Source organism: Panthera leo, chromosome B1 (assembly GCF_018350215.1).
Source record: "Panthera leo isolate Ple1 chromosome B1, P.leo_Ple1_pat1.1, whole genome shotgun sequence".
Lineage (NCBI taxonomy): Eukaryota > Metazoa > Chordata > Mammalia > Carnivora > Felidae > Panthera > Panthera leo.
Window position 1 is genome coordinate 131,809,334 of NC_056682.1, and position 14,415 is coordinate 131,823,748.

Genomic DNA, 14,415 nt, shown 5'->3' on the forward strand with positions numbered 1-14,415 from the left:
ATTTGCAGATATCTAACCATCCTTGTATCCTTGGATTAAATCCCATTTGTTTGTGATAATTGATCCACTGATTTATTTAAACATATCCTTCCCACGCACCGCCCCCCCCAATTTTTTTGTGAGAGAGCACACACATGAGCGTGACAGGGGCAGAGAGAGAGGGAGAGAGGGAATCTCAAGATGCAGGTTAGAATTCACAAACTGCAAGATCATGACATGGGCCAAAGTCTGACGCTTAACTGACTAAGCCACCTAGGTCTCCTGGTGAATGATCCTTTTATGTATTATTGAATGTTGTTTGCTAAAATTTTGATTTTTGCATCTATGTTCATCAAGTAGTTTTTTGGTTTGCTTTATAGTGTCTTTAGTTTTGGTATCAGGGTAATGCTGACCTCTTAGAATGAGTTTTGAAGCTTTCTTTCCTCTTCTGGTTTTTGGAATAGTTTGAGAAGAACAGTTGTTAGCTCTTCTCTAAATGTTTGCTAGAATTCACCTATGAAGCCATCTGGTCCTGGACTTTCTGTTGTTTTTTGATTACTGATTCAATTTCATTACTAGTTGATCCATTCAGATTTTCTATTTCTTTCTGATTCAGTTTTGCAAGATTGTATCTTTCTATGAATTCATTCATTTCTTCTTAGTTGTCTACTACTTTTTCATAGTAGTCTCTTATAATCCTTTGTTTTTCTGTGGTGTCAGTTGTAATTTCTCTTTCATTTTTGATTTTATTCAAGTCCTATTTTTCTTGATGAGTCTGGCTAACAGTTTATCAGTTTTGTCTTTCCAAAGAACTAGCTCTTGGTTTTGCTGATCGCTTATATATATGTATATATATAAATGAAATAGAGGCGAAAAATAGAGGCCAAATATATAAATGAAATAGAGGCTACACACACGCACACACACTTCTGCTTTGATCTTTATTATTTCCTTCTTCCTAATATCTTTGTGCTTTGTTATTTTTCTAGGTTTTTTTTTGAGTGTAAGGCTGGATTGGTTGAGCTTTTCCTTGTTTTTTGAGGTTTAAGATAGACCTGTATCATTATAAACTTCCCTCTTAGAACTGCTTTCACCATGTCCCAAAGTATTTGGACTGTTGTGTTTTCATTTGTTTCCATGTGCTTTTTTTAAAATTTCCTCTTTGATTTCTCTGTTGACCCTTTGGTTGTTTAGTAGCATATTGTTTCGCTTCCATGTGTTTGTGGTTTTTTCTAGTTTTTTTTTTCCTTGTAACTGATTTCTAGTTTTATGCTGTTGTGATCAGAAAAGATGTTTAATAGGATTTCAGTATTATTACATTTATTGAGTTTTTTTTGTAGCCTAACGTGATTTATCTTGGAGAATGTTTCATGTGCACTTGAATGTGCATTCTGCTGCTTTGGGGTGGAATGTTTGATATTTATCTGTTAAGTCCGTCTAGTCTAATGGGTCATTCAAAGCCACTTTATTGATTTTCTGTCTGGATGATCTAGCTATTGTAAATCAGGTGTTAAAGTCCCCTAATATCATTGTATTACTGTCAATTTTCCCTTTATGTCTATTAATATTTGCCTTATGTATTTAGGGGCTCCAGTGTTGGGTGCATAATCATAACTAGTATATACTCTCTTGTTGGATTGATCCCTTTGTGTAATATCCTCCTTTTTCTCTTGTTAATCTTTGTTTTAAAGTCTATCTTGTCTCAGGGGCGCCTGGGTGGCTCAGATGGTTAAGTGTCCAACTTCAGGTCAGGTCATGATCTCACGGTCCGTGAGTTCAAGCCCTGCGTCAGGCTCTGTGCTGACAGCTCAGAGCCTGGAGCCTGTTTTAGATTCTGTGTCTCCTTCTCTCTTTGACCCTCCCCCATTCATGCTCTGTCTCTCTCTGTCTCAAAAATAAATAAACGTTAAAAAAATTTTTTTATAAAAAAAATAAAAAAATAAAAAAATAAAGACTATCTTGTCTGATATAAATATTGCTTATCCCAGCTTTTCTTCACTTCCATTTGCATGCAGTATCTTTTTCCATCCCTTTACTTTTAGTCTGTGTCATTAAGTCTGAAGCAAGTCTTTTGTAGGTGTGTAAGCAGAATATAGGTGGGTCTTTTTTGTTTTGTTTTTTTAATCCACTCAGTTACCCTATGTTTTTTTATTGGAACATTTAGCCCATTTAACTATTGATAAGTATGTACTTATTGCCAATTTGTTAATTGTTTTCTCATTATTTTTGTAGTTCTTCTATGTTCCCTCCTTCTTCTCTTGCTCTCTTCCCTTGTGATTGATGACTTTCTTTAGTATTACACTTGGATTCTTTTCTCATTACTTTTTTGTGTATCTATCAGAGTTTGTTGGTTTGTGGTTACCATAATGTTCATATACAGTAAAACCTTGGTTTGTGAGCATAATTCGTTCCAGAAACATGCTTATAATCCAAAGCACTTGTATTATCAAAGTGAATTTCCCCATAAGAAATGGCAACTCAGATGATTCCTTCCATAGCCCAAAAATATTCAAATAAAAATGATTACAATACTGTAATATAAAATAAGGAAGAAATTAAAAAATATAAAGAAAAATAAGTTAACCTGCACTTACTTTGGAAAACCTTGATGGCTGGTATGAGGGAGACAAGAGAGGGGAGGGTTATTATTGCAGGATGACTTTAGCTAACACTAATGGAATCTTTTTCTGCATGGGGGCCATTGTATATGCTCACACGGATGTTGACAGCAGTAAAGTATTAATAAACTCTTGTCATATACTGTATTTAATGTAACTGGTAATAAGGCAGCTGAGGAAAGGGTCTATATCTGAAGGCAGGCTGCCCTACAATGAAGCAAAGCATTCCTTGTATGGAAAAGCAAAAAACTGTCCATACGTGCTTTGAAGTGACAAAAAATATACTAGTTCCAGTTGTGGGCACCTTCCAAAGTTCTGAAAAATCGCAGATTTCTGCCAAACACTGCAGCCTGAGACCAAGCATCCAAGCATGGGAGACAATTACCCACAATCCCACAGCAAGAGAGAGAGAGAACCACTGGCTCGGTTGTGATCATGTGACACTCAGTGTCACGTACTACTACTGCAAGACATCGTTCGTTTTTCAAGTTAAAATTTATTACAAATGTTTGCTCGTCTTGCAGAACACTCAAAGTTACAACCCAAGGTTTTACTATCTATATTGATGGGCACTTAAGCAAATTCTCACAAGAACTAGATTTTTACTTTCTACCTCCACATTTTATGTATGTCATATTTTATATCCTTTGTTTTGTGAATCTCTTAACTAATTTTTCAGGTATAATGGATTTTACTATTTTTGTTTTTTAACCTTCGCACTAGTTTTATAAGTGCTGTATGTTTGCTTTTACTCATACATTGTTGTTTTGTTTTGTTTTTGTCCCCTTCACAGTTTTCTTCTAATTATGGCCTTTCCTTTTCTGCTTAAAGAATCCCTTGGGGGCGCCTGGGTGGCTCAGTCGTTAAGCATCTGACTTCCGCTCAGGTTATGATCTCATGACCAAGTCCCATGTCTGGTGAGCTCAAACCCCACATCAGGTGAGCATGAGCCCCACTTCAGGTGAGCTCAAGCCCTTCTTCGGGTAACACACAAGCCCCGGGTGAGCTCCACTTCTCTGTCACTTGTGGGATTCTCTCTGCCCCTCGCTCACTTGCACTTCTATCTCAATAAATAAATACATTAAATTAAAAAAAAAATCTTTTGAACATTTCTAGTAAGACTGGTTAGTGGTAATGAACTCCTTTATCTTATGTATGTGTGGGAAGCTTGTGATTATGAATGATCACCTTGTCAGGTAGAGTATTCTTGGTTGTAGGTTTTTTCCTTTCAGCACTTTGTGAACAGATCATACCACTCTCTTGTTTGCAGTTTCCACTGAAAATCAGCTGATAGCCTTATGGAGTTTCCTTTGTATGTAATTAGTTGTTTCTCTCTTGCTGCTTTTAAGATTTTGTCTCTATCTTTAATCTTTGACATTTTAATTATTATATGTCGTGGTGTGGATCTCCTTGGGTTCATTTTGTTGGGGGTTCTCTGTGTTTCCTGGACCTAGATATCTATTTCCTTCCCAAGATTAGAGAAGTTTTCAGCTATTAAAGTTTTCTCCTTTTTCTCTCTCCTCTCCTGGGACTTTCTAGAATATGCATGTTACTATACTTCACACTCTGATAGAGATCCCTTAACCTAGCCTCATTTCCTTTTCTGTTTTCTTTTTGATGTTCAGCTTGCATGCTTTCCATTACCCTTTCAGATTGCTGATCCATTCTTTGTGTCCTCTAATCTACTGTTGATTCCCTCCGGAGTATTTTTCACACAATTATTCTTCAACTGTGATTGGTTCTCTTGTATAATTTTCATCTCTTTGTTGAAGGTCTCACAATTCATGTACACTTTTCTGAAGGCCGATAAGCATCTTTATGACCATTAGTTTGAACACCATATCAGATAGGTTATCTCCATTTTATTTAGTTCTTTTTCTGAAGGTTTGTCTTGTTCTTTCATTTAGAGCATATCCCTCTGTTTCCTCATTTTGTTTGACTTTCTGTGTTTATATGAATCAGGCAGAACAGCAACTTCTCTAAGACCTGAAGGAATGGCTTTGTGTATGGTCATCCCATGTAGATTACACATGCCTTTTGACTTTGGTTAGTCAGCTAGAGCGGTAGCAGGTACAGACTAGAGTCCCTGGGCCACTCAGCACTGGGGCAGTCCTGATGGGATGGCGAGAACTGGAGTGGGCACAGGTTGAGGGGGTCCCAGGGTACTCTGCATAGGGTGTGCCCAAAGCCAAAGTGGGTAAAGCTTGTGCAAAGGGGTCAAGGGTGTTCCATACTGGGAGTACCTAGGTGTGGTAAGTGGAGCTGAGGTGTGCCATGCTGGGAAGTCTTGGGGTACTCCTTCCCCAGGGTTCTGGCAGGACAACTTGAGCCAAAATAGGTGAAGGCCTGGGGTATTCTGGGATACTTTGCACCTTGGTGAGACCGCCATAGTTCTATGGTGGGTGTTGTCCAGGGGTGTCCCAGTATATGCCATACTGGGGCCACCTTGTGCAGTCTCCTTTAGGGGATGGCCTGGCCCTACTTCTATGTGCACTATCAAGGTGGAGGGAGAATGTAAACAATGGTACTCACCTGCCTCTTAGACTCCAGAGTATTCTGCAGCTCCCCCACTGTTTGGTAGAGCTCTAAGGCTCATTCGTTCATATTGTAGTTGCTCATTAAACCGTGGTGTTTTTTCCCGATGCACCAGGGTAGCCAGGGCTGGTGTGGTCTGGGGCTCAGGACTTGCTGAGGGCAGTGGGGTGGTTAGGGCATCCAGACACTGCTCTTTCCTGTGCTGGTGGAGGAGAGGCCATAAACAGTGGCACTTGCCAGCTTCTCCAACATCCCATGGTTTGGTGGAGGGTTAGTTCCTTTATATTCTAATTGCCCATTTAAGCCACAGCTTTTTCCTGTGCCCCAGGACAGACAAATGTACTCACAGTCCCTAGTACTGTCCTTCCTGCTGCAATTCACAGCATTGGGAGTAGGGTTCTTGTTATCTCTATAGATAGGTATAGGCTTGGTGTGTCCATACAGGCAGTGAGTTCAGGGTCTTCCTGAGCTGCCATCTTGGACTATCCCTCCATGCATTTTTTTTTTTTAATATGGTTTCCATACAACACCCAGTGCTCATCCCAACAGGTGACCTCCTCAATGCCCATCACCCAACCCCCTCCCTCCCACCCCCCATCAACCCTCAGTTCTCAGTTTTTAAGAGTCTCTTATGGTTTGGCTCCTTCCCTGTTTTTTTTTTCCCTTCCCCTCCCCCATGGTCTTCTGTTAAGACAGATACCATATGTTTTCACTCTTATGTGGATCCTGAGAAACTTAACAGAAGTCCATGCACTCTTCTACTTCCACTGCTGCCACTCTCACTGCTTTCAGAGTGGCAAGGACTGACTCCTCCTCCACATGCACCCTCCCCATCCACAGTTTTCTTCTTAAAACCAGGCTCAAGTCCTATCACTGCCCCCTACCCCACCCCAAAGTTCTGAACATTTTGACAAATCCTGCTTGGCTACCAACTCAGGTTCCAATGTTTAGCCTGGTTCCTCAGCACGAAAGCTACTTTCTTTCTCCTCAGTCTTATTTACCATTATTCTATTTCCTCTGATGCTCTCTTCAAATTGTTCCTGGCCCTTCCCTAAATATGCTCCCATGTTCAAGCCTTTGCTAAGGGCTTCTCCTCCATGCAAAATGCCTTTTCACTCATCACAACCTTCAGAAGTCCCATCCATTCATAAGGCTACTTGCTTCCCTGATCCTGGGTACTGCCCCTGCTTTCTTTCCCATTCCCCTAGTGCTTGCTTTTACTTTCTTATGACTGGAACCAAATTCAACCTTGTATTATTTGAGTAGATAACTCTTCTATTGAAAGCAAGCTACTCGTTCTGCAAATACAATAAAAAATAGTTTTAAGTTAAAACACCAAATTTATTGCATAATATTGAACTATATGCACACACATAGAAAATAAACATTTCATATAACTGTATATCTTTTTTATTCTTGTATTATAAAGACTGAAAAAACTACCAATTTAGCCATTGAAATAACTTTTAAAACCAAAAAAAAAAAAAAAAAAAAAAGCAAAATCTACATCCTTCATTGAGATTTGATGCTGTATCACAGTTCATAAATACTTCATTTTATATAAATAAGTCTTTCCTCTAGTGACTAAGAATTTAAAATTAGGCTGACATGGATTCTTTGATCATGTAGAATTTTCTTATCCCATGATGAAGAAGATTGAGCATGTCATTATTTTTGATACATATATTTTCTTTAAACACAATCCCCCCTGAAATCCCACTGTAAACAAACATTTCAAATGCAATAAACAAAAGATCCATAATATAGAATGTCCTTAAGTGTTAGCAATTAGGGAAAAGGAAAAAAAATAGAAATTTTGCAATTTAAATAGAAATTAAAAAAATAGACTGCATGCATCCACTAGAAGGAGAGGAAGGGAGCATTAAGTCAGATAACAACAATGGGATGAAGTAAGAGCAAAAGGGAAGGAGAGGAAGAAAAGAGAAAGTGGTAGAAGGTATAAATTGATAAGGAAAGAGGACAAGAAATTTATTATTTCTACTTTCCTTAGAGAAGCAACTTGCTCCAGAAGCGAGATAACCGAAGGGGTGGGGGGGTGGTCTATCACCTCACCTTATTGTCGAAGGTACTTGGCTGAACAACAAAACAAAATTTGGCTCAGCGGCAACGCTAAGCTGCTCTACACATCTTTAAGTAGGTCCAGGCAGAGCCAGGGGGAGATTGCTAGTCCCTCAATAACTTCTTGTAAAGCAAGATGTGTTCATAAAGGCTCCCACAAATTCTCAAGAGTTCAGCCAAAGTAATGGACCCAGATCCAGCTTCCTGGAATTGGGAATTTCTGAAGTAGTCCTTTCCCCTTTAGTCCTTACAGTAGGGCTGCAACAAGCCAGGAGCATTTCCAAGTCTGCAGAGAAAGGAGACGTTCCGCACGTGCAGGTGAGAAAGGACACATTAGTCAAAATCATTCTTGCAGAGGAATGAGAAGAGAGGACAGGAAGCACTGTGAGGAAATATCAGGGCTGAGAGAGACATCTGGGAAGTAAGAGTTTAAAATTCCACTGCCATTGTATCCAGCAGAGTGCAACATACTCACAAGTGCAAGGAACACTACTAGGTAATTTGGTTTAAAGACAAAAATGCCTCCCATATTAAGAGCCAATTTTTCACCCCATCCCTAACCCCTGATTTTTCAAAAGGGTTGCTTACTGCTCACAAGCCCAGAAACACATCTACTGGGTTCAGGATTCAAAAGTCCCAACTCACTTATACAATAAAAAAATAGAACTCCCTCCCCATGGTTTTCTGTATGGGCCTCAATGTGGACACCAAGGAAGGGAGGGAAATCTGGGGCAAGCTGGGGAGCCTCAAGCCAAACTGAACCCCTCATAGTTGTCAAGGGCCTGGGTCAGCCGTGCACTCAGGATCTCTTTGCTGCTGTATTTGGGGAGATCAAGAAGATTGTAGCAAGTGTGGGCCACAGGCAAGTACTCCTCCCCGCTGGCTGTGGACTGGATGACGATCTGCAGGCTTGCCATGCCATAGATGGGGATCCGATCACTGCCCGTCAGGAACACTGAGGAGAAAGGGACCCGGCATTACCAGCTGCGCAACGAGGAGCTGCTCTCCGCAGAAAGGAGAGGAAGGTGTGACACCGTGTGGATCGCCTGAGAAGTACACCTTCATGTGCCAACATGGATGGCATTCATATTGATACATGCTTGTTCTTATAAAGCAAAAGAGACTGCCTTTCAAATCCTGTTTTTTGGTTGTATATGGATAAAAATTCTGTTTTTCACTGGCTAATTTCAGACCCTGATTATATACTGATACAAATAATCCATCCAATTGAAAGATGCTCAAAAATGCCCTCAAATAAAAGATGGCCTCAATCAAATGTATGTCCTCATAAATGTTATGAGCCTTCACAGAATCCAAGAGGAAAGGAATTGCTGATATAGGAAAAGAAGAGCTTACCTTAGGGGAAACAAGGAAGAAGACTACAACCTATGTGACCTCAAGGTCTCCTCTTACCAAGTGTCTAGTGCATATAACCCTCCTTAGCTAATGAATATCCATTTGGGATCTGTTTGCTCCTTTCCCTATTTTTTTAAAACAGAAGAGCTGACACTGATATTCTGTTAGACATCTCACTCTTGTAACACTGTGACTTGGCAAAAACAAAACAAAACAAACAAACAACGCAGCTGTCTTTCTCTGTTTTCTGGCACTACATAATCTCAGAGTTAATTGCTGGAAATTACTAGAAACAAATCACTGGTTAAGGAGCACTTTCAACTAACCTATTACCTGAGGCTATGATATGTAAACATTCTTGCCAAAATCTGTAGAGTTACTAAAAATTTCCACAAGTCTAATGATCTCGGAAGAGAAAAATGTCTTTTAAGGAAATCTCCATGACCACGAGCAGGCTCCTCTTGGTTGTTATAGCCCTATGAGCTCCCTTGATACACTTTAACCTATTTGACTTATATGCCACTGATTCCCAAGAGCCAATGTAACTAGGCAGAGGGGAAGCAGGGCTTTTTTTAAGCATTCTTGTGTGAGCCCAACTTCCTCCATCCTTACTCCATGGAAGCACAAGAATGTGGAGGTAAATCCTGCATTAATATTAATATATGCTCATTCTTATAAAGCAAAAGGGACTACCTTTCAAATCCTATTGTTTTGTTTTATATGGATAAAAATTTTATACTATTCACCGGCTAATTTCTGGTCCAATTATATACAGTCACAAAGATTTCAACTATTTTTAAAAGGCTGAATTTGGGGACACCCGGGTGGCTCATTCAGTTAAGCATCCGACTCTTGATTTCAGCTCAGGTTATGATCCCAGGGTCGTGGGATCAAGCCTGCATTGGGCTCTGCACTGAGAGTGGAGCTTGCCTGAGATTCTCCTCCCCCCGCCTCCCTCCCCCCTCACCGCCCCTCTGCCCCATTCGTTCTCCTTCTCTCTCAAATAATATAAAATAGAATAGAATGGCTGAATTTGTTCACCTAAACTCGGCTTCATTCTCCTTTCCAGATATTACCCTTCTTAAATGCCACCCAGCCAGTGATCAAGGACCATATATTATAGGCTTCCATGTACGTGTAATGTCCAAAACAGGCACACCCACAGAGCCAGAAAGTAGACTGGTGGCAGTGGGGAGGAGGTGCTGTGAGAGGTTGGGAAGAAATGCGGATTGATTAAAGAGTTCGAGGTTTCTTAAGATGATGAACATGTTCTAAAAATTATTGATAGTTTCAAAATTCTGCAAATATACTAAAAACCACTGAATTATACACTTTAATTGGGTGAGTTGTATGCTTTGTGAATTATATATCTCAATAAAATTATTAAAAACCATATCTCCCCAGTTATATCTGCAGCGGGCACTGTAAAATCTTCAAAAGTCTAGAGAGATAAGGGAAGTTAATCAGATTCCATCAAAATAATATTTAAAGGTATCACATATAAAATAACTAATATTTTTAGAGCAATGGAAAAATCAATGAAATGTTTTTCTTCCTTGTTTCAACACATCCTGTTAGGCAACAAATACTGATTAACAAGCTGTGTTTGCCTGAGATACCATTAAGACAAGAAGTGTAGATTATTTCCCTTATTTACTCTTCTCCATTTAAAAGAGTTGACCTTAACCTATGGAGTACATCATCCTACACCATATGCAACACTGAAGTGTGGACAAACACCAGATTAACATTACTGATACTTACAGAGAAACTTCTTCTTCTTTTCCAATGGAAATTCATGAAATGTTTCCCAAAATAGTTTCACAGTGGGATGTGTGGCTGAGTAATCACCCTTGTAGATGGCAGTCTGCCCAAAAAAAACAAAAAGAAAATAAAAAAAAAACCTATCTTAAAGGAGAGGACATACATTTGTGTACCATTTGCAGTTGAGACTAAGAAAGAACCCCTGAGATACAGGAAGCCTCTGATTCCTACTCAACCACAGAACACTTGGAAGACCATGCTCTGGGCACAGCTACCCAGGCCACTGCTGCTTCCTTGGAGGTAAAGACAGTGCCGTTTGTGCTCACCTCTTCTAGTTCTTCCCAGTTGTAGTTGCTGTTTCCCACCATCATAGCCCTTAGTTCTGAAGGCTGGAAGAGCTCGAGCACCTTGCCACCACACACTTTTAGGAAGCCACTGGAGAAGGCTGTGTACCATTCGTGAACTGAGATTTGGAAGACATAATTCACATAAGCATCCACGAATTCCTGCCTGCCAGAAGACCAAAGAAATAGAATACATTTAGCCCAAAGTCTTATAGAGTTTATCAAGTTCACCTTCTAACACAGAGGTTGAGAGAGATTAAAAGTGGAATTTCATCAAATTCTCGCACCATGAGGCATCCATAGGTTACTGCCCAGCCCTAGGATTCCACTAGAGTTTCAGGTGATCGGGGAGCAGGGAAGCCAGGTAGGCAGGGGAGGAAGCAAGGCAGGTAGAGCTGTACCACTGACTTTATTTTACCTGAGGAGCTCCAGGTTTCATCTTGCTTATTAGGGTCCTACTTAAAATTTAGTTTGAAAAAAGTAAAGACTCTCTGCTTAAAAAAAAGTCTAAAATAATGACTGTAGGCTTCTTCCTTTCTCTTCAGAAATGAGTAAAGTTAAACCATCTGATATTTGCATCCTCACCTATTCTAAAAGGTAATTTCTGGAAAGGACTGTCTTATACAATGGGTTCCATCTGACTAATAATCAGTCAAATGCAAATCAAGACACTAACTTCCTGCAAGTCTGGTTCACAGCAAGTTGGCTTCCTGGGCTGCAATTGTAGATAAGGGGTTGGTTTTCTAAGCAGGTTTCTGCAGGTTGCAGGTCAGAGTTCTATTTTCATACATGGTCTGTGCCATCATCTGTGTGCATTCAGTGTCTCACTAGTGGGAACGTGAACTGTGAATTGAGACATAAACATCTAGGAGAAAAACTTACCAATATCTAGAGAAGTTGAAAACGTAAATACCTTTTGACTGAGCTACCCCTACTACCAGGTGGGTGGCTGAGAGACTCTCATGTGAGTGCACAAGTACACAGATGTTCACTGCACCATCTTCTTATAATACACAGAATTGTAAGACACAAAACTAAATATCCACTAATATGAGAGTGGACAAAAAAAGATGGTATGGTCATATGACAGAAACCATTTAAGCACAGCACTCTAATGGAATTAACTATACCCGTATTTATCAAAATGAACGGAATCTCAAGAACAATGTTTAAGTGAAACCCAAGTTTTTGAATGTTAAGTACAGTATGATAGCATTTACTAAGTTTTTTAACGTTTACAACAATACTATCTATAAGAGTCAGAGGCTCTGCCACTTACAGCCTGTGACCCATGGGTAAGTTATTTAATCTCTTTATGCCTCAATTCCTTCATCTGTAAAATGGGAAAAGTAAGAGTATAAAACTCATGGGACTGTTATAAAAATTAAATGAGTTAATCCATGAAGAGTTCTTACAACCAAGGCTGCTTTATAAATATTAGCAATTACTACTGGTGGTGGGAATACAAACTGGTACAGCCACTCTGGAAAACAGTATGGAGGTTCCTCAAAAAATTAAAAATAGACCCAGCAACTGCACTACTAGGTATTTATTCAAGAGATACAGATGTGCTGTTTTGAAGGGGCACATGCACACCAATGTTTACAGCAGCGCTATCAACAACAGCCAAAGTATGGAAAGAGACCAAATGTCCATCAACAGATGAGTGGATAAAGAAGATATGGTGTATATATATATATATATATATATATATATATATATATATACACACACACACACACACACACACACACACACACACAAATGGAGTATTGCTCGGCAGTCAAAAGGAATGAAATCTCGTCATTCGCAACTACGTGGATGGAAGTAGAAGGTATTATGCTAAGCAAAATTAGTCAGAGAAAGACAAATATCATATGACTTCATTCATATGAGGATTTTAAGACACAGAATAGATGAACATAGGGGAAGGGAAGCAAAAATAATATAAAAACAGGAAGAGGGCAAAACATAAAAGGCTCTTATATATGGAGAACAAACAGAGGGTTCCTGGAGGGCTTGTGGGAGGGGGGATGGGCTAAATGGGTAAGGGGCATTAAGGAATCTACTCCTGAAATCACTGTTGCAATACACGCTAACTTGGGTGTAAATTAAGTAAATTAAGCAAATTAAGCAAATAAATTTTTAAAAAATCCTCAATTTACTAAAGAAAAAATAAATATTAGCAATTATTATATGGCTTATGGCTTTAAAATTCTGTTTATGAGTATGAAATTATATATATGGTATATATAAGAAATGTGGTATGATTTTTTAAAAATAAAACCATTAGGGGTGCCTGGGTGGCTCAGTCAGTTAAGCATCCAACTTTGGCTCAGGTCATGATCTCACGGTTTGTGGATTTGAGCCCTGCGTCGGGCTCTGTGCTGACAGCTCAGAACCTGGAGCCTGCTTCAGATTCCATCTCCCTGCCCCTCCCCTGCTCGCTGTCTCTCTCAAATATAAAAAATAAAACACCAAAAAATTTTAAGAAAAAATAAAATAAAATCATTAATGGAAAAAGATTTTGGTCTTAATATACCCATATATAAAAACATGAAAGAAAATGTATCAAATTCCTAAGTGTTTTGTCTGTATAAGAAAAGAAGATGAGAAAGAGAGGAAAGGGATCAAGAAGATGTACGGGAGTCTCACTGGCATCAGTCATTGTTTTATTACAAAATCTGAAGCACATACTCTGTTTACTCTGGTTCGTGGACACAAAGATGTTCGTCATCTTAGTCTTTGTACTTTTCTATATTTTAACTTTTTTCTAAAAATTAAAAAAAATCTGACCTTATAAAGACAGATACTTTCTACTTCTTCACTGTGGGATACCACTTCATAACACTACACTGAAACATCCTGCATTTCCTCCAAGCAAACACGTCTTACACAATCACCATCTACACCCATAACTAACCAACAGACAGTATAATACAGTGGATAAGTGAGGCAGACAGGGATTCAAATATATGCTCTGCCATGTATATGCTAACTACTAAGCCTCTCTTTTCTCATCTTTAAAATGGGTTAAATGTTCAGTTTTTAAAATAAAAGCCATTAAACTAGAAAGATTATTGTACATCTTAACCACAGATGCTAAAAGTTTCTCACAGGCATCCAATGCACAACTTACTAAAACCCATTAGATAAAACTAAAGAGGATTTTCCTGGTACAACTGCCTATGAGAAGCACCATCAACGGGATTTTTTCTTATAGACGATTACGGTTAATTTTAGGTGTCAACTTGACTCGGCTATGGTACCCAGTTGTTTAGTTAAACATCAGTCAAGATGTTGCTGTGAAGGTATTTTTTAGATAGGATTAACATCAGAGACTTTGAGTAAAGCAGATCAGTCTCCATAAAGTGGGAAGCCCTCATCCAGTCAGCTGAAGGCCTTAAAAGACTGCGGTCTTCCACACCCTCCAAAGAAGAAGGAATCTGGCTTCCAGACGGCCTTCTGACTCAAGACTGCAGCATCCACTCCCGTCAGAATGGTCAGCCTGCCAGCCTGCCCTGCAGATTTCCAACTTGCCAGCCTCATAATTGTGTGACAGATTCCTGAGGATCAGTATCTCTTTTTGTCTTTCTATATATATGTATGTATACACATCCATATATGTTCCCTTTGAGCTGGGGTATCAGTTTTTTCCTGCCTACAAACTCTAACAGAAACATCAGCGCTTCCTGGATTTCAAGTCTGCCGGCCTTTGGACTAGAACTACAACCATTGGC

General features: G+C 39.3%; 1 protein-coding gene across 3 annotated transcripts in view; it reads right to left on the reverse strand.

Moving 5' to 3' along the window:
- Positions 1–6,459: 6,459 nt before the first annotated feature.
- Positions 6,460–14,415, reverse strand: part of HERC3 (HECT and RLD domain containing E3 ubiquitin protein ligase 3) — a 110,711-nt gene continuing 102,755 nt past the window's right edge. For all 3 annotated transcript variants that reach the window (XM_042935918.1, XM_042935916.1, XM_042935917.1), the window contains 3 exons: positions 10,658–10,841; positions 10,332–10,434; positions 6,460–8,166 (listed from right to left, as the gene is read on the reverse strand). In XM_042935918.1, coding sequence (XP_042791852.1) covers positions 7,958–8,166; positions 10,332–10,434; positions 10,658–10,841 — 496 coding nt within the window. In that variant the 3' untranslated portion in view covers positions 6,460–7,957. The remainder of the gene's footprint in view (positions 8,167–10,331; positions 10,435–10,657; positions 10,842–14,415) is intronic.